We start from the raw sequence: 26,299 nt of genomic DNA, 5'->3' as shown, positions 1-26,299 counted from the left end.
TTACATCAGAAGCATTTCCATATCACGTAATAAAAATGATTTTATTTCTCTTTTAAATGTAGAAATTCTTGATATATTCTTCAAATTATCGGGAATTCGGTTAAATGCTACACATCCACTATGCTCGATTCCCTGTTTAGCCACTTCTAGACGACATCGTTTTACTTTTAAATTTGTATTATTTCTTGTATTGAATGCAGTTTGATTTATGAGAAATTGTATTGATCCCAGTCCGATATTATTAGTAGCCTTGAACATATATGTCAATAATTGAAATTTGTATATGCCATACACTGGTAAAATTGTTTTAGCAATATTGCTGTATAACTCCGAAGTAGGGTATAATATCGGTAAATTGAAAACAATTTTGAGTGCCTTATTCTGTGTTCTTTGCAATGCTCTCAAATGAAAGTTATTTTTGTGAGCATATATTATTGCCAAGTAATTTAAATGGCTTTGAATCAAAGAATTATATAGTAAAAGTTTTGTCTTTACATTAAAAACATTACGAAATTTATGCAGCATGCCAATAGCAGGTGACACTTTTTTCTTCAACTCTTCCATATGCATATTCCACGCTAAGTTGTTTTGTAAATGAATACCAAGATATTTCATTGATTGACACTCAGAGATCCGTACACCTCCAATCGTTATATTAAATGTTTCCTCAACTGGCGGACATCGAGGTCGAAAACGCATTAATTTTGTCTTGTTCGGGTTAATTATAAGTTTATTAATTCTGCAAAATTCCGAAATAATCTTGGCATCATGTTCCATTTGTCCTTTCAATATAGCCTCATGGTTATACGGGTATAATAGAGCAATATCATCAGCATACATAATTAATTGGCCATTGAGATTTAAATTAGAAATATCATTAAGGTATACTGTAAACAACAGCGGTCCCAAAACACTTCCCTGCGGTACCCCGTGTTCAACAGTTCCTGTGTCTCCTCTTGTTCCATTAATTTCGACATATTGTTTTCTTTTCACAATATAACTCTCTAAAAGTTTCAGTTCCCTTCCACAAATTCCATAATATGGCAATTTCGACAACAGTATATTATGATCAACTAGGTCAAATGCTTTTGACAAGTCATAAAAAACTGCACCAACTCCACCAAAGCTTACATCGAAACCATCACAAATAGTATTTACAATATTAACTACAGCTTCTTGTGTACCACTGCCCTTCTTAAATCCAAATTGTTTAGGATATAATTGTCCAGTCAGTTCGAAATAAGTTGACAGTTGTTTATGTAATAACTTTTCATATATTTTATCAAATAATGGTAATAATGCTATTGGCCTGAAATCAGAAACTTTTTCGGCATTGGCAGATTTTGGTATTGGTACTATTTTAGCCAGCTTTAGTACTTCAGGATATGTAGATTTATTTATCATTCTATTGAATATATATGACAGATGCTCACAAATAAAACTCCTTGACACATTCAATACCTTTCCCGATATTCCATCATGACCTGGACTTTTAGCGCAGTTCATATTTCTAATTAAATCCATTATATCATTGCTGCTTATATCATTAAAAGAAAATCTTGACAAACATTGTTTGAGCGTTCCGAATTTGTTGAAGTTGTCATCATAATCATAAACTATATTTTGTTTTAAAATGTTTGGAATATTTAGGAAATATTCGTTAAAAATATTGCATTTCAGCTTATCATCCACTATTAATCCATTTGAATCAGTTTTTAATTTAATGGCTTGCTCCTTTTTCCTTCCCAAACATTTATTCAAAAAATTCCAAGATTCCCTCGGGTTTTGGCTTAGCTTCTCAAGATTCCAGCTTACGTAAGAGTTGATACTTTCTTTACTGGCAATTTTTATGATTCGACTAATACGTTTCAAAACAAACTCGGTATTTCTATCCTTTCCACGTTTTCTTCTTCTCTTCAATAATTTTTCTTTATATTTTCTAAGTAAAAGCAGCTGATTATTTTCCCATGGAGTTATCATCGATTTCGAAAATCCTTGAACTTGTTCAAAGGTTGTGTTTTCTGAAATTATATCAGAAATAGTAAAAGTAATGTTTTCCATATCAAGAGATGGATCTCCAGTAAGATTATAATTGGCTATATTATTCCGAATATTTTCAGTTATATTACGATAATTATAGTGTCTCATTGGTACTTGTTTTTCATTATTATTTTGAACCACAGCTTCTATTCTGCACCATATGATGTTGTGATCTGTTATGGCGCATTCAATTGAATGAACACATATTCTGTTTCCAATATTGCTATATACATGATCAAGTGATTTCCTGCTACGTGGACGAGAAACTAATGCATGACACGATTCGTAGGCCACACTTGAAAGAACACTGAACATATCAGACGAGCTACTAGGATCCAGTTGATCGATGTTAGAGTCTCCAACAACAATAGAGGCAGTACGACATGGAACACACAACTTGTTTTCCAGATACCAAAGAAATACATCCAAATTACATTTAGGGGAACGGTAAAACGAAGTAAATTTCAGCGGTATTCCTTTTACTAAAATTCCATCTACCGAAATTCTTATAGCTTCAATGAAATTTCCACTCTCACAAAGTTCAACTGTGTACGTTAGGTTGTCCCGTACATACAAAGATGTGCCCCCATACCCATCATGGCGACAGCAGTGTATAGCATTGTATCCAGGAATGTTGTATATCTGAGTTATATCTTTTTGGAACCATGTTTCTTGAATAGCTATTATTCTTGGTAAAACGGAAAGACTTGCCACTGTTACCGGTCCATTTCTTGAGATGAATTGTTCTCCGAAGTTTTCCCTCAAAATGGCCATAGAATCGCGAGCTGTGTGGCATGTAGCGCCATCTTGTTGAAACCACATGTCAACCAAGTTCAGTTCTTCCATTTTTGGCAACAAAAAGTTTGTTAGCATCGAACGATAGCGATCGCCATTCACCGTAACGTTGCGTCCAACAGCATCTTTGAAAAAATACGGTCCAATGATTCCACCAGCGTACAAACCACACCAAACAGTGCATTTTTCGGGATGCATGGGCAGTTCTTGAACGGCTTCTGGTTGCTCTTCACTCCAAATGCGGCAATTTTGCTTATTTACGTAGCCATTCAACCAGAAATGAGCCTCATCGCTGAACAAAATTTGTCGATAAAAAAGCGGATTTTCTGCCAACTTTTCTAGGGCCCATTCACTGAAAATTCGACGTTGTGGCTCGTTAGTAAGTCTATTCATGATGAAATGTCAAAGCATACTGAGCAACTTTCTCTTTGACACCATGTCTGAAATCCCACGTGATCTGTCAAATACTAATGCATGAAAATCCTAACCTCAAAAGAATCACCCTTTATATATATATATATATATATACATATATATATATATATATATATATATATATATATATATATATATATATATATATATATATATATATATATATATATATATATATATATATATATATATATATATATACGCAAAGAAAAAAACGTTTGAAAAACGTGTACCGAAAACGTTTTTCTTTTGTTAGAGTTTTTTGAATTGCTTCGAAAAGTATACACTTTTATCACCAAAAAAATTCGTTTGGTGACAAATTTTAATATAACTTGGTGGGGAATACCCAAAGCAACTTTTTATACAGTTTTTATTTTTTCCTGGAAATTTGCGATTTTAGCGGCTCAACTCGAACTTAATTCCCATCACAACGACTTAATGTATGATCGTTTATATCCGAACAAAAGTTTGAAAGTTCAACGAAGAAGACCTTGATATTTCATAATTCTCGAATTCTAATAAATGCCTGACTGACTAGAATTCAGTTGAAGTAATAGCCGATACTTTTTATCTACCTAATTTGGTCTTAATTGAAATATATTCCTCGTTATCTACGTTAATTTGTTTTAATATTTTTTTTTATTATTTTGTGTTTTAATAACGCCCTTCACCAAAGTATGGAGATGGAAATATTTGTCTCAGATTACACCTTATTGATCGGTTTATATAAACATCTATTTTATGATAGTCACATTTCACGTACACCCAGAGAAAAGTGAATGTGCCATGAAAGAAAACGTAGGTTTAATTTAGAAAATGTTAACACCCAGAAAAAAGTGCCTTCGAAATTTACTTGTTTCAGTAAAAAATCCTACATAGAAAGCAGTTAGAAATAGTTCATTAACTAGAATAAGGTATGGCATTTCACTAACCCTGATTTGTTCTCGGGGTATAAGAATTTACAACTGAACAAGAAATTTTTATTCACTGATAACAACGCATTCATAAAAATGAACAAAAACCGAAAGAAGTAAAAAATTTGAGTTTAAAATTGCAAGTATGTCTTTAGTGTCATACGAAGTTCAAGATGGGCGTATTTGTAGTAAAATTTACAAATTAAAAGAAATAATGAACTTATTTGTGAGAAGTACGAATTTAATAAATCTTTATGCTTCACTTGTGTATATTTTCCCCCGTTTTTTAGTTCATTTTACTAAGAACGCAAAAAAATATTAGAATAAAGTTGTTTGTTGTTGTTGACAAACGAATGATCCTTGGGTTGATTCCCTGATCTTCTACATTATTTTCACTACAATATAGAAGGTGGCTTGAGCTAAATGTAGAATGTGGAAGTGTGAAAGTTATACACTGAAAAAACAGTGATCCCACCAGGAAGAAAACTTTCGGTTAATTTTAGAAAATTTTGAATATTCTTAGAAAATTTTAACTAAATAGTATTACAAACGTTGGCATCACGCCGATGTCATAAAAATAAGTAAATATTTTTCGACAAATTCAAGAAAATTTATTAGACATAACTAAGTTTTTTCACTTGTTAAAGAAAATTTTGTAGTTTGAAAGAAAAATTTGGAGTTCAAAATTGCAAGAATGTCTTTAGTGATATACGAAGTTCATGATGGACGCATTTTTGGTAAAATTTACAAATTTAAAGAAATTCTGAAGTATTTTGTGGAAGACACGAATTTAGTTAATCTTTATGCTTCATTTGAGTATATTTTTTTCCTCGTTTTTTGTTAATTTAACTAACGTACACAAAAAATTATTAGAGTAAAGGAAACTTTCTCCAAACATAATAATTCCATGAACTAAAATAAAGTTAAATTGGCTTTAGTGAAATAGAGAGTTCACTTTTTTTTTGAGTGTAGGTAAGATGCAATTTGCCAGAAAAAATTGAGCTAGTCTTTATTAAATTCTTTTTATATTCCGTATAATATCAGCTAAATATTTATCATTAATGAAGCTTCTTAAATAATTTTGTCATTACCAAATCGCACGATAGCCTTTTTAGCGTTTGTTAATTGAGCAGTATTTGGTTGCTATTTCAGCAGAGACAAATGTTTGCTGTTTTGGACAGTGTTGTCAGATTAGGGAATTTTTCCCAAACTTGGGATTCATTCGCTCCATTATTACTTGTGATTATATATGTTCCATTGTCTTCTACATAGTTCTTTTTAAGCACCATGACAGTGTTCATCACTGAAAAAAGTGAATCATGAAATTGTTACATTTTGAGAAAGTTTTCTTGACTTTAATAATTGTTCGTGTACGTGAGTTAAATAAACTAAAAAGTAATAATAATTATACACAAATGAAGCATAAATATTTAATAAATTCGTGTCTTCCACAAAAAAGATCAAAATTTCTTAAAATGTTTAAATATTATCAATGTACCCATATAAAGTTCATGCACCCTCAAAAAAATGCTTCTCTAACATATGTTCCAAACATATTTTGCTGGAAGCACATACACTCAAAAAAAAGTGAACCCTATATTTCACTAAAGCTATTTTTCTTCTAATTTAGTTCATGGGATTATAACGTTTTAAGAAAGTTTTTTTGACTTTAATAATTTTTTGCATACGTTAGTTAAATTAAATAAAGCAGAGGAAAAAATTATACACAACGGAAGCATAAAGATTAACTAAATTCGTGTCTCCCACAAAATAGTTCAGAATTTCCTGAAATTTGTAAATTTTACCAATAATGCCCATCATGAACTTCGTATGGCACTGAAGATATTTTTGCAATTTTCAACTTCAATTTATTCCTTCAAACTTAGAAATTTTCTTTAATAAGTGAAAAATAATAATTTTGTCTAACAAATTTTCTTGAATTTGTCGAAAATTATTTATTTATTTTTGTGAAATAGGAGTGACATTTGCATTTTTGATACAGTTTAGTTAAAATTTTCTAAACTTAATTAAAATTTTCTTTCCTGGTGGGTTCACTTTTTTTTTTTTAATGTATATTATTGGATATTGCCGAAACATTATTATATTAGTTTTAAGTGAACATATTATATGTTTGGAAGCATTTTGAGCCCAAAAATATTATTAGCTTGAAAGAATTTGTGCTAAAAAAAATATTTCTGCCTAATTGCATATTCCCTCACATCTTTCTCACTTCCACGAGATTTTTTAGTTCATAGTACCTTTTTCTGTAATAATAACAATGTTAACATTGTTAGTATTAAGGAAAATGTGAATTATTTTAGCTTGTAGTAAAAGTGTGCACCATATTTGTATACAACTTTTCTTCTTCTTATTTTTTGTTGACGTCATTGAAGTAAACAAAAAATTATTCAAATAAGAGTGAGAAACATTTGGCAAAATTTAACAAGAATAAACTAATCTTCATGAACTACAAAAAAGAAAACATTAAATATATTCCAGTTATATGCGTTTTTAAGATCAAAATTTCTTAAAATGTTTAAATATTATCAATGTACCCATATAAAGTGTATGCACCCTCAAAAAAATGCTTCTCTAACATATGATCCAAACATATTTTGCTGGAAGCACATACACTCAAAAAAAAGTGAACCCTATATTTCACTAAATCTATTTTTCTTCTATTTTAGTTCATGGGATTATAACGTTTTAAGAAAGTTTTTTTGACTTTAATAATTTTTTGCATACGTTAGTTAAATTAAATAAAGCAGAGGAAAAAATTATACATAAAGGAAGCATAAAGATTAACTAAATTCGTGTCTCCCACAAAATAGTTCAGAATTTCCTGAAATTTGTAAATTTTACCAATAATGCCCATCATGAACTTCGTATGGCACTGAAGATATTTTTGCAATTTTCAACTTCAATTTATTCCTTCAAACTTAGAAATTTTCTTTAATAAGTGAAAAATAATAATTTTGTCTAACAAATTTTCTTGAATTTGTCGAAAATTATTTATTTATTTTTGTGAAATCGGAGTGACATTTGCATTTTTGATACAGTTTAGTTAAAATTTTCTAAACTTAATTAAAATTTTCTTTCCTGGTGGGTTCACTTTTTTTTCAGTGTATATTATTGGATATTGCCAAAATATTATTATATTAGTTTTAAGTGAACATATTGTATGTTTGGAAGCATTTTGAGCCCAAAAATATTATTAGCTTGAAAGAATTTGTGCTAAAAAAAATATTTCTGCCTAATTGCATATTCCCTCACATCTTCCTCACTTCCACGAGATTTTTTAGTTCATAGTACCTTTTTCTGTAATAATAACAATGTTAACATTGTTAGTATTAAGGAAAATGTGAATTATTTTAGCTTGTAGTAAAAGTGTGCACCATATTTGTATACAACTTTTCTTCTTATTATTTTTTGTTGACGTCATTGAAGTAAACAAAAAATTATTCAAATAAGAGTGAGAAACATTGGGCAAAATTTAACAAGAATAAACTAATCTTCATGAACTACAAAAAAGAAAACATTAAATATATTCCAGTTATATGCACTGAAAAAACAGTGAACCCTTTTCCATTGCAAAATGAACTAAACTGTAGTAATATTGACCATGATTTAGCCCTTAAGATTTTTTTCAACTTGTCTAGTTTATAATTCTCTTAACTTTTAGTTAATCTATAACATTGTATTTTAGTTCATTTTTACAACACCATAAGATTTATATACGCCTACCAAGTTAAAAAGTCGGTATTATTTTGGTTTACCTGCTTATTTTTTGGGAAACCCGATAATAAAAAGTGCTTAACAGTCTCTTTAAAATGTCGACGACTAAACTATTTTTAAATCAATCATTCCACAGTACAGAGAAATTAAATAATTAAAGGAACAACAACCCGTTTTACTATTATGAACATTTTCATACATTAAAATTCAACTTTCTTTAAGCAAAAGTACTTTATTATAAAAACTTATGATGAGAGTTCTTAATACAATGTTTTTGTGAATAAAAATTATGACCACGTGGAACAAGAAAGTAGTTTATTTTAACTCGCTATTTGGACATTTTGACTTTTCCTTAGTTTTTTATTCATCGTTAGTATATTCACATATCTTGCTGAAAAAAATGGAAGGAATAATGAAAATTGTTAAAAATTAACATGTAATAAAATATAATTTTTAATCTCTTTAAATTAGCTTGTAACTTACCATATTTGGGGGCATTTTATTAAATAGTGTAAGGAATTCAACTTTTCTTAGATAAACGTACCTCATAAAGTTTGTACCTGAAACAATTAGAGAAATAATGAATTAAGTAATATATTAACTCATAAAACTGTGTTTGTTATCGATGTGAAGGACATAATACAATAAATATTCTTGTCAAAAGAAAGCCAAAGTTTTAATATAAAACTTACCAATTCTCTATTAAATTGTACGCTGAAATTCATTTGGGGATACTCTGAAATTAAATATTTATTTTTTACATTAAATAGAAAACATTAAATTGGTTTCCAAATCTAATTAAAGAAATAATATGCATAAAAAAACTAAATATTCTGGTTAAAAGAATGTTTAAGAAAGCTTACCAATTCATAAAAATGTTTCCAAATTGTTATTCTGAAATTAAATATTTGTTTTTTACAATAAAAATATTAAATTTGTTTCCAAAAATATTTGATTATTGTAATACTAAAATAAGGTATTAAAAACATGTAATTTTGATAATAAAAAGATCATAAAAATTCAAATATTCTAGTGAAAAGAAAGCCAAATTTTAAAAGAAAACTTACCACTTCTCTATTAAATTATACGCTGAGGAGGAATATAAAAATATGCCCGAATCCATATTGGGGTTGCTATGAAATTAAATATTTTTTTTACAACAAAGAAAAACATTAAACTAGTTTCAAAAAAAAAAAATAATAATAATTAGCAAATAATGATATAAATAAAAAATATCATTTTTAAAAGAAAACCACATTTTAAAAAGAATACATACCAATTTATGATTAAACTATATGCTGAGGTGTAACAAAAATTTTCCAAAAATATTTGATTAAAGTAATACTAAAATAAGGTATTAAAAACCTGTAATTTTTGACAATAAAAATGTCATTAAAACGTAAATATTCTAGTGAGAAGAAAGCCAATTTTTAAAAGAAAACTTACCACTTCTCTATTAAATTATACGCTGAGGAGAAATATAAAAATTTGCCCGAATCCATCTGGGGTTGCTCTTGACTTAGATATTTTTTTACAACAAAGAAAAACATGAAACTTGTTATTATTTTTTAATAGAAAACCACATTGAAAAAGAACTCTTACCTATTTATCATTAAACTATACGCTGAGGTGTAACAAACAATTTTCCAAATTCATCTGGAGTTACTCTGAAAATGAATATTTATTTTTTACATTGAATAATAAAAATTAAATTAGATAAAACAATTTCAATATACTTTCCATTTCAGCATTTTTTCCTAAATATTGAACATTCTTAATAACTTTTTTCTAAGCTACCGATCATCACTTCGCCATCGTACATCTCATCGCTAAGATATTAATAACTTTCATTTCAAAGTTTTAATAAACAAACACCAATATATGTCTAAAAAAACCAAAATATTCCATACCTTTATATTCCCTTGTTACATACTGGCTAAAAAGATGCAACAGCCCACGCCAACGCCAACTATATAACTGAAGCATGCCAAACAAAACCAAGCAAAACCAAAACATTCCTACAACAACAAAAACACATGTGCCTTCATTGAAAACAACACCTCATCCAGACAAATAAACCATTCGCCAATAATAAACACACACACAAACCACTGAAAGAACAAAAACAACCCCACGCTCAGATATACACAACATCCCCTTCACTCGCTACCATTTCTCATTATTGCATTGCATGCTCTCACTCTCAAAAAAATTCAAGTAACATCATCTTTACATTAAACATATTCCACTTTGACGAGAAAGATCTCTGTACTATGCATTAGTTCATCGCATCTGTCCACAATTTACTCTAAAAACAATACTCTTAAATGCATATCAGTATAAGAACGATGAAACGTTTAACTTAAAATTAGCAAAAACTTCATGAAATGATATCTACCCATTTTTGACGAAAATGTCTATAAATTTAATTACATGTGAACTAAAAATATTTCATTGGGAATTTTTTTACCAACAATTATTAACCATAGGAATTGTCAGTAAGAAATTGCTATCCACTTTCAAGTTCATTTTTCGTAAAAAAATATTTTCTCATACAAAAAAATCTTATAGTAAATTGCACTTATTATTTAGAAAATACTTTACATTTCACAAGTAGTTTTATAGCATAACAAACGAATTTTTAACTACCAGTTAAGAAATTTTTTAAGGAAATTTCCATCGTATTTTGTAGGCCATGAACTAAACGATTGCTACTTAGAATTTGTAAAATTTCCTTTCGAGTAGTTAATTTTCGTTGAAAATACGAAAAATGAACTAAAATTCTGGAAAATTCTTGTAATAAATTATTGTAAAAATCTTCTTAAATTTACGAGACACTTTTTTTTCTGTGTGCGTTTTTATTTAATGCATAATATTATATGATTTTTATACCTTCTAACATAGAATACTCTGCCATTTTGATTGTATCGCATCGAAATATTTGCCAAAGACTCCAATTTAGTTATTGATCGGTCTATGAAAACGTGAAATTATTTTAAACATATGTAGTAATAATAACCCGCGGTATTTTCTAATTTTGCCCAATCCTTTATCCCTTTTCCATTTTAAATTCCTATGACTTAAGTCTCCGTCGATGGTTACGCACAAAAAAATATGAATTCGTACATAAATTTGGACATTTTTGAAAATTTTTGGACTCTTCCATAAAATAGATGTACGTTGATTAAAAAATTAGTGTATCAATTAATTTTGTGATACGTAACTATATTCAATAACTTTGTGTTTTTATTTTTTATTAAAAATTAAAAAATTCAATAATTTTTTTAACTCACTTAGTCTTCCAAGTTTGATTAAAAAGGTAATTGTATCAATTATTTTTTATAATTAAAAAATTTAAAATTTTCAATCAATGACCTAATTGACTTAATGTCAATTAAAAAGTTAATTGTATCAATTAATTTTTTTAATTGGAATAGGTTTCAGCTTTTTAATTGGAAATATTTTGGTTATATTTGTTTTGTGTGTCAACAGACCTAGGTTCAACCCACGGTGGAAGCGAAGAAGTTTTTCAATTTATAAAAATTAGATAACAAGAAAATAGGAGTGTAACATAAAATTGTAATCACGCTACTATCTTCAATAATGGCGCTATCGTCCTGAAATTTGGCACAGATCTCCCGATTTTACTTCTTGGGTTTCTAGAAACAGTAGTTGTTATCCGATTTGTCTGAAATTGGAAATCTGAAGGTATTTTAGGACCACAAATAGGCGTGCCGAAAATGGTGTGTATGTCTTGAAATAGCCCAATGTAGACCGATCTCCCGATTTTACTCTTAGGGCTTATATAAACCGTATTTTCTATCCGATTTGCGTGAAATTTGAATCACAACTGGGTGTGCTAAAAATGGTGTGTATCGGTCCATGTTGTATAGCCCCCCATATAGACCGATCTCCCGATTTTACTTCTGGAACTTCTAGAAACCGTTTGGATTTTAATTATTTTTTGGTTGAGAAAACATGCGTAGATTGAAATTAATAGCAAAATTAGAAAACCAAATGTTTAACAAATAGAGGGAGAAAATTTTACTAAAATACTACGTATTTGTAGGAACATTTTGCGTTAACTTAGTCAACCATATCCTTCGTGCTGAAAACAAATTCGAAAAGATTTGAATTATTTCAAACAAATCGGACAACTTGCTTTTTCGTTTATAGGTATAAATACGGCGGATATGCATATGTAAAACGGTTCGTTAACACCTTAACATTTGCAAAAATGTTGGAAAATGATGCACCCTCTACGTTGGCTGCCAATTTCATGAAAATTTAAGTTCTTTACTAAAAAGAAGTCTGGCAGAAGCCTGTGCAAAAATCATAAAATTATGTGCCGAGTTCCCATTTACGGACAACCCTCTACTTTCAACTTAAGAAAAACAAGTATATACGGCCGTAAGTTCGGCCAGGCCGAAGCTTATGTACCCTCCACCATGGATTGCGTAGAAACTTCTACTGAAGCCGATGGCAAGGTATCTTAAAACTTCCTAACACCGTAATATATACCACATAGTCCATACGTGGTATATATTAAACTAAAAAGGCCGATTAATTACGTATATAATTAAGTTTAAAGTTTCTATAGAAATAAAATTTTGACAACATTTTCTATAGAAATAAAATTTTGACAAAATTTTCTATAGAAATAAAATTTGGAAAAAATTTTCTATAGAAATAAAATTTTGACAAAATTTTCTATGGAAATAACATTTTGACAATGTTTTCTATAAAAATAAAATGTTGGTAGATTATTTTTGGCTCGAGTGGCAACCATGATTATGAACCGATATCGACCAATTTTTGTTTGATTGGGGATCGGCTATATATAACTATAGACCGATATGGACCAATTTTGGCATGGTTATTAGCGGCCTTATACTAACACCACGTTGCAAATTTCAACCGGATCGGATGAATTTTGCTCCTCCAAGAGGCTCCGGAGATCAAATCTGGGGAACGGTTTATATGGGGGCTATATATAATTATGGACCGATATGGACCAATTCTTGCGTGTTTTTTAGAGACCACATTCTAACACCATGTTCCAAATTTCAATCGGATCGGATGAATTTTGCTCCTCCAAGTGGCTCCGGAGTTCAAATCTGGGGATCGATATATATGGGAGCTATATATAATTATGGACTGATATGGACCAATTCTTGCATGGTTGTTAGAGACCATATACTAACACCACGTACCAAATTTCAACCGGATCGGAGGTCAAATCTGGGGATCGGTTTATATGGGGGCTATATATAATTATGGACCGATGTGGACCAATTTTTGCATGGTTGTTAGAGACCATATACTAACACCATGTACCAAATTTCAGGCGGATCGGATGAAATTTGCTTTTCTTAGAGCAATCGCAAGCCAAATTTGGGGTTCCGTTTATATGGGGGCTATACGTAAAAGTGGACCGATATTGACCAATTTTTGCATGGTTATTAGAGACCATATACTAACACCATGTATAAAATTTCAGCTTGATCGGATGAAATTTGCTTCTTTTAGAGCAATCGCAAGCCAAATTTGGGGGTCCGTTTATATGGGGGCTATACGTAAAAGTGGACCGATATGGCCCATTTGCAATACCATCCGACCTACATCAATAACAACTATTTGCGCCAAGTTTCAAGTCGATAGCTTGTTTCGTTCGGAAGTTAGCGTGATTTCAACAGACGGACGGACGGATATGCTCAGATCGACTTAGAATTTCACCAGGACCCAGAATATATATACTTTATGGGGTCTTAGAGCAATATTTCGACGTGTTACAAACGGAATGACAAAGTTAATATACCCCATCCTATAGTGGAGGGTATAAAAACGGACAAAAGGGAATCATCTCCCCACCTTCGCTCCACTCCGACCTGATAAGGGACTATCACGTATCCTATATTAATTTCACAACTACTCAATGGTCCCTATAAATTCTATCGAAGTAAATCGACAAAGTTTATTTCAATTTTCCCCTTCCCCACCCAGATATCGAAAAATCATATAGTAATTTAAAAATCATGTATAAATTTAAGCACCTCCTCCCACGTTCCCTGTAAATTTCAAGTAGATCGTAGATGTTTCAATTTTGCTCCATTGTTTTAAAGGGACTTCACTTTCCACGATACAATATCGACAAACACCATAGTGAATAGCACCCCTAACCTTCCCTGAAAATTCTTGAAACTTTCCTTCAAGTGTGGGGCAAGGAAGGTTGCCTCTTCGTTCATAACCTCCCCCCACTGCCTTTGTAAATTTCAAGAGAACTTAAGAATTTTTTATTTTTTTTTTGCAGTTTTAGAGGAGGACCCCGACCAATTATCGAAAAGTGATGTAGCGTATCTTTTGTAAACGTCCCAGAAAATGTCAAGCAAATTATAAGCCTAAAGGGGCGGCCTCTCTTCCGTCCAAATATCACAAAATCAGGTATCAACTATTAATATCAGCCACCGTGGTGCAATGGTTAGCATGCCCGCCTTGCATACACAAGGTCGTGGGTTCGATTCCTGCTTCGACCGAACACCAAAAAGTTTTTCAGCGGTGGATTATCCCACCTCAGTAATGTTGGTGACATTTCTGAGGGTTTCAAAGCTTCTCTAAAGTGGTTTCACTGCAATGTGGAACGTCGTTCGGACTCGGCTATAAAAAGGAGGTCCCTTGTCATTGAGCTTAACATGGAATCGGGCAGCACTCAGTGATAAGAGAGAAGTTCACCAATGTGGTATCACAATGGACTGACTAGTCTAAGTGAGCCTGATACTTCGGGCTGCCACATAACCTAACCTAACCTAACTATTAATATCGTAACCTCTCCCCAGTCCTCTGTAAATTTCAAGTAACTCGTTAAAGTTTAATTATTTCTCTGTATGTACTTAAGAGAAGCGGATGTCTCCCTATGCCCTTTTATTTTTATTAAAAAATCAGGAACCTGATTTGAAATTTACCTCACCCATTTTTGCCGTAAAATTTCAGTAGGAGGAGTTTAGGGGTGTTCCCCCTCCCCGAACAAATATCGAAAAATAATGTAGCGGATTTTTGTCTAGATGCCAACCCCAACATTCAATGAACATTTCAAGCAAATCGCATAATTTTGTTCCAAGTGGAGCATAAAGATTTATTAAATTCGTACTTCTCACAAAATAGTTCATTATTTCTTTTAATTTGTAAATTTTACTACAAATGCGCCCATCTTGAACTTAGTATGACACAAAAGACATTCTTGCAATTTTAAACTCAAATTTTTGCTTCCTTCCGTTTTTGTTCATTTTTTTATGAATGCGTTGTTATTAGCGAATAAAAGTTTATTGTTCAGTTGTAAATTCTTATACCCCGGGAAGAAATCAGGGCTAGAAAATTCCATACCTTATTCTAGTTAATGAACTATTTCTAACTGCTTTCTATGTAGGATTTTTTACTGAATTATTAATTTACACAGAAATATAATCTAATGGAAATAAAATGGGTAAACTAAATTGATTAACATTTTTCCTGTAGTTTCGAAGGCACTTTTTTCTGGGTGTTAACATTTTCTAAATTAAACCTACGTTTTCTTTCATGGTGCGTTCACTTTTCTCTGGGTGTACGTGAAATGTGACTATCATAAATATATGTTTATATAAACCGATCAATAAGGTGTAGTCTGAGACAAATATTTCCATCTCCATCCTTTGGTGAAGGGCGTTATTAAAACGCAAAATAATACAAAAAAATATTAAAACCAATTAAGCTAGATAACGAGGAATTTCAATTAAGAACAAATTAGGTAGATAAAGAGTATCGGCTATTACTCCAACTGAATTCTAGTCAGTCAGGCATTAATTAAAATTTGAGAATTATGAAATATCAAGGTCTTCTTCGTTGACCTGTCCAACTTTTGTTCGGATATAACCGCTAAAATCGCCAATGTTCGGGAAAAAATAAAAACTTTATAAAAAGTTGCTATGGGCTATTCCCCATCAAGTTATATTAAAATTTGCATCAAAGAGATACAGTAGAGGTGTGCACGTGATACGAAATTGTCTTGACTCACGAAAATGTTCGTGATTCACGCTGACGGCAACGGCGTGAGTGTGCGTTAGCGGTATTAACCAATGAACTGTCGTGCGTGAGTCGCGAAAATAATATCTTCGTGAGTGTGCGTGAGTAGCAAATTTCGTAAAAACGCGTTCACGAAAATAATCCCGCTTACGAACATAAAATGCTTACAAGTTGAATTCATTTATAGTTTTAGTGGCATCCTAGGTGTTAAGAGTTTTATAACGCTTTCGATTTTAACCATACTCATGTTTTCAGTCAGGTTCCATTGGTAAATTACTCATAAAATTATTCGTGAGTTACGAGGTTTTTCGTGAGTCACGACATTTTTCGTGAGTTACGACATTTAAAAGATTTTTCGTGCGTGAGTACAAATTTTCTTTTCGTGAATAAGATTTCTCCGTCGTGAGTGTGCGTGAGCAAAATATTACCCACGTGCACACCTCTAAGATACAGTTTTGTACCTCCCCGACCAATTATCGAAAAGTGATGTAGCGTATCTTTTGCAAACGTCCCAGAAAATGTCAAGCAAATTATAAGCCTAAAGGGGCGGCCTCTCTTCCGTCCAAATATCACAAAATCAGGTATCAACTATTAATATCGTAACCTCTCCCCAGTCCTCTGTAAATTAAAATTGATTTAGGTCCCTCGTGTTCTTTGGATGTATGATATGTGATAATAGATCACAACGAGGGGAAAGGTGAATGGACGATATAGGTAGGCGGGGGGTATAGATGTGCTAATCTCCGTCTTCATTGCGGGATTTTTGTCGTGGTGAAGATTGGAACCATCACGACTCTCCGGTTTTCATTGCGTAGTCTTTGTGGTGAAAATTGGGAACCATCACGATCATGTTTTGTATTTAAGTGTGCTTTTCATTGATGGGTAAGATGCATATTGGAGACCACCACATAAACAGGGTTCGCCTCTAGTGTGATGGAGACCTAGATGTGCAAGCTTGCTTGGACGTGGGATAGACACCCGTAACAGCTATTGGCCCCCGAGGGAATTACACTTCTCCGTACCTGTCTGATAATAATTAGGTATCTTAGCTAGGAGGATTCCTTGACTATACTGACGGCATAGGAGCAGATGGACGATTTGTGAGAGGAGCTGTAGGAGATGTGTAGAGAGATTATGTAGATTTATATTGGGGATGTATGTGCGTTGTTCGAAGGAGTTGTTGGTACAATAATGTCCATCATGGCTCACGAGCGGGCACCGTATAGGAAGATATGCTATACTGACTGAGATGTTGGTATAGTGGTATCATAGGGATGTGATAGTTATATAGGGAAGTGAAGATAGGTACACATTGGGGCCGAGTTAGTGGCATTTTGATGTGTTGGGGGTGGGGTTAGTTAGTTTTTAGATTACTAGATATGGTTAGGTATGATTGATTTTATAGGGACATAGTATGACTCTATAGGTAGACGTATCTATATATCCATGTAACGATGATGTTGACTGGGTGTATAGATGTGTGTGTTAGTATGTATGATCACATAACAATAATGTTAAGGTGATTTTTATATACGCTCAGGATTAGATGGACATGCATTGATTGGTTAGCTATGGGTGAGAGCGTAGCCCATTGTAGGATTGATTATAGATGAGGTTAGTTATGGATATGGGTTCCCACTATTCGAAAGACTGTTTTATGACTGGAGGTACAGCCACTGACCCGTATAGTGGTATCGGTTGGTTGAGGTAAACAGAGAGTGTTTCCTGATACCTCGCAGTATAAGCCCATGTAGATTATTTTACAGGTTTTGTTTTCACTGTACTTTTAAAAAAAGTCGGGCAAATAATGTAGCGGATTTTTGTCTAGATGCCAACCCCAAAATTCAATGAAAATTTCAGGCAAATCGCTTAATTTTGTTCCAAGTTTCAAAAAGTAGGGCAAGGGGGAGGTCCCCCTCCCCGTCCACATATGAAATCATCAGGTACTCCATATTAATTCCATAACCTCACCGCATGTTCACAAAAATTAGAGAATTTTAGTTTTTTCACTGTACTTTAAAAAAAGTCGATCAAAGGGGAGGTCCCCCTCCGCCTCCAAATATCGAAATATAAAGTAGCGGATCTTTGTCTAGATGCCAACCCCAACCTTCAATGAAATTTTCAAGCTAATCGGTCAACTTTGGTCCAATTTTCCAAAAGTCCGACGAAGGGCAGGTCCTCCTCCGCGACCAGGTGTCAAAAAATGAGGTACCCTATTTTCACCACATGAACGTCCCCTACAATCGGAGCCAACTCGGAACATACAAACAAACAAACAATTAAAAAAACAAATAAACAAACATAGATTGAATTTTATATATATAGAAGAAGATTTTGTTAACATTTTATTTCTATAAAATTTTTTTTTCAAAAAAATTTCAATTCTATCAATTTTTTTGTCAAAATTTAATTTCTAACGAAAATTTTAGTCAAACTATGTTTTCTTTTGGTATTAAAATATTTTCTTTTGAAGTAAATAAAAATCATTAGATAAAATCGTTGCAACACTTGTCACAAATTCCGGTTTATTTGCTCTTTAAGAAAATACTTTACAACAAAACGAAATTTCGTTTGTCTAAAATTTCGTTCCTAAGGAAAGTATTTTTTTTAGGGTGTAGACAATTTTTTTATTTGCTCAATTTTGTAATTTGAATAATATAATGACTTAAAATTAAAAGTGAAATAGATAAATAATAAAAATATTGACCAAAAAATTACAATAGATTGTTTTTGTCAAAATTTTATTTCTATAGAAAATATATGAAAAAGTACCTCTATGCAAAATCTACCAAACAGTAAAAAAAATGTAACATTTTTGGCAGAATTTTGCCAACTGTGGCATCCGTGGACTCAAATCATTTTTATTTGGTTTTTAAGAAAATCAAAAGAAAACTTCTAATTTCGTTCCTTCGAAAAGATAAATATTCTTTCACTGAAGGCATATAGACCGACATATACTATCAGTAAACGAGTATTTTCAGCGTCAAAACTCATAAAAAAATAAATGAAAATATCATTTGCAAAGGTAAAACCGTACCGTTGAGTATCCGGATAATAGGTTTTGCGATAAATAAAAAACCGAAAATCAGTTCACTGTAAACATTTGCATGAAATAATCTTCAAACATTAAATTATATGGACTGTTCTATCGAAACAAATAAAGAGTTTATGAATTTTTCTGAATATTATGTTTTTTTTTTTTGTAATTTCCAAATATATCTTAACACCACCCTTTCGTCTGGCGTCTTTTCAAATTGTTCTTTTATCAGTATGTCTTTCTCATTTGAAGCATTTTTCTACTACCAAAAGAGCATAGTGTTGTGCTAAACTTTCTTTATGAGATGTGCTTTTATCCGTAACCCACTGTATATTTGGAAATGGTGCCATACTTAAAACTCTCACTCACACAAGCCAAATTTCCCAAAAGAATCGGATCGATTATTTGTATGCCCTACCCGCAACTTCCACCCCAGAGTGCTTGAAACTCAAGGAGATCAATTTTAAACCCAACTTGAAATACATATTTGTTGGTTTTCCTGAATATGAACCCTCCATTCTTGACGAATAGAACTTGCCAAATATACGGCGATGACCTTTGTTGATGAATGTATCATTAATTTGTCTTTATTCTTTTGCCAACCGCAATAGTCTAGACTCTTAGTCTGGGGGCCTTTGCGTTGACGGTGTTTTTTTTTTCTTTTCTTTACTTCTATCTTGAATGTATCTAGTTGATTTTGACATACTTTTTCATAAATTACAGATACGTTAAGAATCACCACAATAAGACAAAATAAAATGAATATATCATTAATACTTCCGTAAACATAAAGCAATGGAGATGTGGACTTACAATCAATGATGCCAATTTAGCAATATGGCATTTGGTTTGCTGTTCTATGGATGTGCGAAAATCTGTGAACAGATAAAAACTAATCGTTCTATATAATACGTACACTCGAAAAAATTTCATATTTTAGTTCTTATAATAAAATTCCACTGAAGTTTTTTAGCAAAATGTTTGCCGTAGAGTATTTTCTGTTCTCTATATTTCTTTCACAGAAAATAAGTGAAATCTTACATTTTTCATGTATGAAGTACTCAGTATTTTTGACACTTTATCACCTTTAATTGCATGTTAACCGACAAATTAATCGCAATAAATTGCTATTGAGAATCGAGGAAACGTTACTTTATCAAAATGCAATCTGGCAACACCGTCGCGATTTACACCGATGACATGTTTTGGATAGATCATACAAATGTTACATCGAGTACTAAATGAAAACAGGCCTAATATCGAATAGATATTTTTTAATGACCAAATGTGCAACAATAATCTAAATTCCTAATCCATTTACTTTTGCCCAATATGCCTCCAGCTAAAATTATTATACCCTCCACCATAGGATGGGGGTATATTAACTTTGTCATTCCGTTTGTAACACATCGAAATATTGCTTTAAGACCCCATAAAGTATATATATTCTGGGTCGTGGTGAAATTCTGAGTCGATCTAAGCATGTCCGTCCCTCTATCCGGCTGTCCGTCCGTCTGTGGAAATCACGCTAACTTCCGAACGAAACAAGCTATCGACTTGAAACTTGGCACAAGTAGTTGTTATTGATGTAGGTCGGATGGTATTGAAAATCGGCCATATCGGACCACGTTTACGTATAGCCCCCATATAAACCGATCCCCAAATTTGGCTTGGGGAGCCTCCCGGAGCAGCAAAATTCATCCGATCCGGTTGAAATTTGGTACCTGATGTTAATATACGGCCTCTAACAACCATGTAAAAATTGGTCCATATCGTTCCATAATTATATATAGCTCCCATATAAACCGATCCCCAGATTTGACCTCCGGAGCCTCTTGGAGGAGCAAAATTCATCCGATCCGGTTGAAATTTAGTACGTGGTCTTAGTATACGGTCTCTAACACCCATGCAAAAATTGGTCCATGTCGGTCCATAATTATATATAGCCCCCATATAAACCGATCCCCAGATTTGACCTCCGGAGCCTCTTCGAGGGGAAAAATTCATCCGATCCGGTTGAAATGTGGTACCTGATGTTAGTATACGGTCTCTAACAACCATGCAAAAATTGGTCCATATCGGTCCATAATTATATATAGCCCCCATATAAACCGATCCCCAGATTTGACCTCCGGAGCCTATTGGAGGGGCAAAATTCATCCGATCCGGTTGAAATTTGGTACCTGATGTTAGTATACGGCCTCTAACAACCATGCAAAAATTGGTCCATATCGGTTCATAATTATATATAGCTCCCATATGAACCGATCCCCAGATTTGAACTCCGGAGCCTCTTGGAGGAGCAAAATTCATCCGATCCAATTGAAATTTAGTACGTGGTGTTAGTATATAGTCTCTAACAACCATGCAAAAATTGGTCCATATCGGTTCATAATTATATATAGCTCCCATATAAACCGATCCCCAGATTTGACCTCAGGAGCCTCTTGGAGGAGCGAAATTCATCCAATCCAGTTGAAATTTGGTACATGGTGTTAGTATATGGTATCTAACAACCATGCAAAAAATGGTCCATATCGGTCCATAATTATATATAGCAAAAGTCATCCGATGCGGCTGAAATTTGGTACATTTTGTCAATATATGGCCTCTAACAGCCATGTAAAAATTGGTCAATATCGGTCTTTAGTTATATATAGCCGATGACTTATTACACAAAAATTGGTCCATATCGCCAAAAATAATCTACCAAAACTTTATTTCCATAGAAAATTTTGTCAAATTTTATTACTATAGAAAGTTGTGTCAAAATTTCATTTCTATAGAAAGTTTTGTCAAACGTTTATTTCTATAGAAATGTTTGTCAAACTTTTATTTCCATAGAAAGTTTTGTCAAAATTTTATTTTTATAGAAAATTTTGTAAAAAATTTATTTCTGTAGAAAATTTTGTCAACATTTTATTTCTATACAAAATTTTGTCAACATTTTACTTCCATAGAAAATTTTGTCAACATTTTATTTCTATAGAAAATTTTGTCAAGTTTTTATTTCTATAGAAAATTTTGTCAAAATTTTATTTCTATAGAAGATTTTGTCAAGTTTTCATTTCTATAGAACATTTTGTCAAACTATATTATATACGTATTTAATCGGCCTTTTTTTGTTTAATATATACCCCGTATGGGCTAACTTACAATTTTGAAGACAGTGTTAAAAAGTTTTACGATACCTTGCCATCGGCAAGTGTTATCGCAACCCAAGTAATTCGATTGTGGATGACAGCCTTTAGTAGAAGTTCCTACGCAATCCATGGTGGAGGGTACATAAGATTCGGCCTGGCCGAACTTACGGCCGTATATACTTGTTTTTTTGTTCCAACACCACACTATTTATTTGGATCCAGCGATATTAAACTTCCTTAAGTATTTTGGTACTGAATCCGTGTCGTTCCGTTTGGGACAGATACATTAGCGTAGCTAGGCAATTTTCCTAGGGGGGGCTAAAGCCCCCCTAGCTAAAAATTCATAGACTGATCTTACAGGTTCAATTAATGTTTTATTTCATAAAATTGAATAAAAACAATTAATTTATAATAAAGCAACTAAAAGTAGTTCCACACTTTTCCCAGCAAAAACATTGTGAGTTGTTCTAAAGGCACAACTTTAAAAGCACTTCCAAAAATGTCCTCAATTATTTTAACTACACAGGAAGTTTTTTTAACTTCATTTTTTTCATATTTTAATGTGTAATTTTTTGTTTTCTATTTTTTTAAATAGTTTAAAAAAGAGTAAGAATAAATAAATTGGTACAAATTATTCAAATTTGGCCATAAAACTGCTAAATCCATTATAGAAAAATCGATACTTTTGGAAATTATTCGAAGAAAAACGTTTCAAACAAGCGTCGGGATGCACTAAAAATCATAAAAACAATAAAAAAATTATTTATTTGGGAAAATATCACAAAACTTTTTTAATTCACATTCAAAACACTGAATTCGGATCTCACCTTAAAAAGTGATGCAAATTCATTGCAACGGCTGTTGAAACGGTGGACATTTGTCCTATGACAAGCTCATATTACATTCATTGCTTCTCCGCCAATTTTGCACCACTTCTACACCCAAAAAGAACATTTCACTACTTTTTTGGCGACGCTTTTTCGCAGCATTATTAAGATATTAATTTATGAAAGAATAGTTTTAATATCAATTACTATTTTTTTAATTAAATTGACTAAACTAAATCAATCAAAAGGTCAACCACAGCTTTATTTAAGAAATATCTGACTTCAAACATTGCCATCGGCAACTGCTACCACAACCCAAGTAATTCGATTGTTCATGAAAGTCTTTAGCGGAACTTTGGGCGATTGTATATACTTGTTTAGTTGTTAATAAAAATTAAAAAAACTATTGACATTTATTGAAAAATGGAAAATCATAAATAGAGTTTCAAATTCTGGGGGGGGCTAAAATTTTTCTGGGGGGGTCTAAGCCCCCTCCCCAGAGGCCTTCCTACGCTTATGGACAGATAGCTCTTTAAATAAAGGCTCTTTAAAATTATGGTACGGATATCAATTGAGGAATTTTAGTTTCATGTAACTACTTACTTAAAATTAAAAATTGTCTTGTTTTCTGTTTAAATTCAAGCTCGAGGTCATTTAAAATTCAATTTAAAAAGAAAACAAGGTATTAAACAAAAGGTCGAAAAACAAAAACAACAAAACTTAGATTAAAAATTCTCTTCCCAATTTCAAAAAATCTTTAAAATCGTGCCTTAAATTTATTGAACATTTTTTTAAAGCAACTATTATTAACTTTCTTTTAATCATTCTTTTCATTTAATAATTATTCCTGAAGTCGTCCTCGCCGTCGTTTTTCGTCTGTCGCCACTAATTGATATTCCGTTCGTCAATTGGTATTCCTATCGACGAAAATCGGTATTCCTGGTATCGCTTTTTGTCGCCAATATCGTCGCTTTTTTCGCCGTTAAATTTACCGCCGACGAGTTTAGTGATTAATTTTTGATTTTTTTTATTAATCGAACAATTGAAAAATAAACTTAAAAAATGGAAATAGGTAAGAAGTAAAGTGACTAATCTTCAAAAATTACAAAAAATGAAAAAAGGATCTGTCATTAGATGAGCTAGACTGACTTCAACGATTTAAAACCGGTTGGAACAAATGAAAAAAAATGGTAGAATAGCTGTAACAATTATTAAATTTCCAGCTTCCACTCTTTGAGGAACTCATGTTCTATATCAAGGAGTCCTGAGCTGACCACGATCACAAATCTATTGACAGAAAAATGCGATATTTATACTAAATTGTTACATACAAACAGCATTTTAAACCCAAATAATTAAAAGTCAGTTTTGCACATCAGCTGATTGCAAATGGTGCCTGCTTTTCCTTTTTTCAACAGATTTTTTCGCTGTTACAGCAGATTTTTCTGCTATGTCTACTAATAAATTTCTTTGGATGTAAGTGCCTTTTTCTTTGAGTATAAAATTGTCCATCCCAATTGGCATATTCAATTTCATATTAATATTTATTTATGTAGAACAAACATACACGTTTCTATGTTGTGCTGGTTGGTTTGGACATAATTTTAATTTCATTCATATTATCTAGAAAAATCCAATATTTAAATAAAGCAAAACAGAATTAAATAGAGAGCCCGACTTAGCCCTTATCATATATTTTTGCTTTAGGATACAAACAATTTTATTCATTTATGCATGTGTAGATTTGAGTCAAACCTAAAAACAAATTAAATGGGTGGAAATATCATCAGACATGTTTCTGAAAATATATGTATCTGCATAAATCAAAAATCGTATGCTAAGAATTTCATTAAGTCAACGTTAAATATCAATTCATTGTCGTCAACTCTGCTGGCTATATGTAAATCAACGGGAACATTTACAATACCATTTCGCGCGTAAAAATAAGGTCAATAACATTTAGAAAAAAAATTGTTATATAAAATTTCTTTGGGCCACTTTCTTCACAAGCAGATAATTTTCTGCTTATAACATCTTCGAATATTAGTAAGTGAAAAACAAACACACAATAGACATTAAACTTGTCAATCGGGTTTTTTATGTTTATATATCTGGGGTTTACGTAGGTGACCCGAAAATTACTTAGCTATAGGCTACTGTCGGAGTTTCAGTCAGATCGGAGTCTTATTCTTGATTTAGGGGAAACCCCGATTTTCTGCGGGTATTAGAAGAACTATCCTCTGTACGTTTGTTAGACCCAACGGAATTTGTAATTTCTAAATTCTCGCAAGTGAATTTTATTTTTGCTAAAAATCGATATTTATGGCATGCTTTGCAAACCACTTGCATTTAGTACTTCGCAAATCCTTTCAGTTGGTACCAAATTGCACAGTGGTTAACGTGCACTTTATTTTAAATTAGGACAAAGTAATTTTTCATTTTGATAAAAAATTATGTCTGGGATGCTTTCGAATATGGCAATCATTTGCATTTTAGTTCTCTTCGAGACCTTTCTTTTGATAGGTTAAAAGTGGGCTAGGTTAGGTTAGGTGGCAGCCCGATGTATCAGGCTCACTTAGACTATTCAGTCCATTGTTATACCACACTGGTGAACTTCTCTCTTAGACCTTTCTTTTGATAGGTATACAGTGGGCGCGGGTGTACTATATTGTAAATTCGCGCAAACTAATTTTATTTTTGATTAAAATCTTTATTTCTTGGAGGCTTTTGAAAATAAAAACTACTTGTATTTATAGTACCCCTCAAGTCCTTTTAAATTTCTGCACGGTGCACGACGCTGGTTTTTATTAAATATTTTATCTTTCCAAATTGTAATAAACCATTACCTAGTTTTTGTGGTTTTGCGACCTGGTTTTTGTGTCTCTGCTTGTTGAATTTCACATACTCTGAGAGTATGTGAGACGATCCCACTTATTTACAAATTGTTCTATACAGGAATTTTTAAAATTTTCTAAAAGTAAAAAATTCGAATAGTCAACATTTTCAAAATATTAAAAAGACGAAACAACGACGTCGAATAGTCGTTTTTTGATTCTAATTACATTCAGTAAGTAATACTAAATGCGGCATTAATTTTTTCATCTCATCCTGATATTGGACTAACTCTCTCTTACAATGGGTGTGATATTGAGGTTGTTCACCATGCTTTGGCAATGCTCAATATCCTATCCTCAGTTTTTGTGGCACAAATGCTGGTAACATAAGGAAGGTTAAACTAGCAATTCATAGAATAGTCCCTACATTCACTTCGTCGATATGACCATATTTCTCCTCATGTCCAGGAGTTTCTTGGGTGCCCAT

The 26,299-nt window shown here is 32.1% G+C and overlaps 1 protein-coding gene across 1 annotated transcript; it reads right to left on the bottom strand.

The window, feature by feature from the left end:
• On the bottom strand, window positions 1-26,299 carry LOC142236620 (uncharacterized). The gene is made up of 2 exons (XM_075307849.1): window positions 26,240-26,299; window positions 1-2,682 (listed from the first exon to the last, which is right to left on the bottom strand). Exons 1-2 carry the CDS (start codon window positions 26,297-26,299, stop codon window positions 1-3), a joined length of 2,742 nt encoding a protein of 913 aa, XP_075163964.1.

This window comes from Haematobia irritans, chromosome 1, assembly GCF_050003625.1.
Source record: "Haematobia irritans isolate KBUSLIRL chromosome 1, ASM5000362v1, whole genome shotgun sequence".
NCBI classification, from domain to species: domain Eukaryota; kingdom Metazoa; phylum Arthropoda; class Insecta; order Diptera; family Muscidae; genus Haematobia; species Haematobia irritans.
The sequence above is the reverse complement of the archived record's forward strand: the minus strand, read 5'-3'. Positions and strand labels throughout refer to the sequence as shown.

Coding starts and splice junctions, on each gene's coding strand:
- LOC142236620 (XM_075307849.1), bottom strand. CDS start 26,299: ATGGGCACCCAAGAAACTCCTGGACATGAGGAGAAATATGGTCATATC. Junction 2,683..26,239: donor GTCATATCGACGAAGTGAAT/GTAGGGACTATT, acceptor GATATAACTCAG/ATATACAACATTCCTGGATA.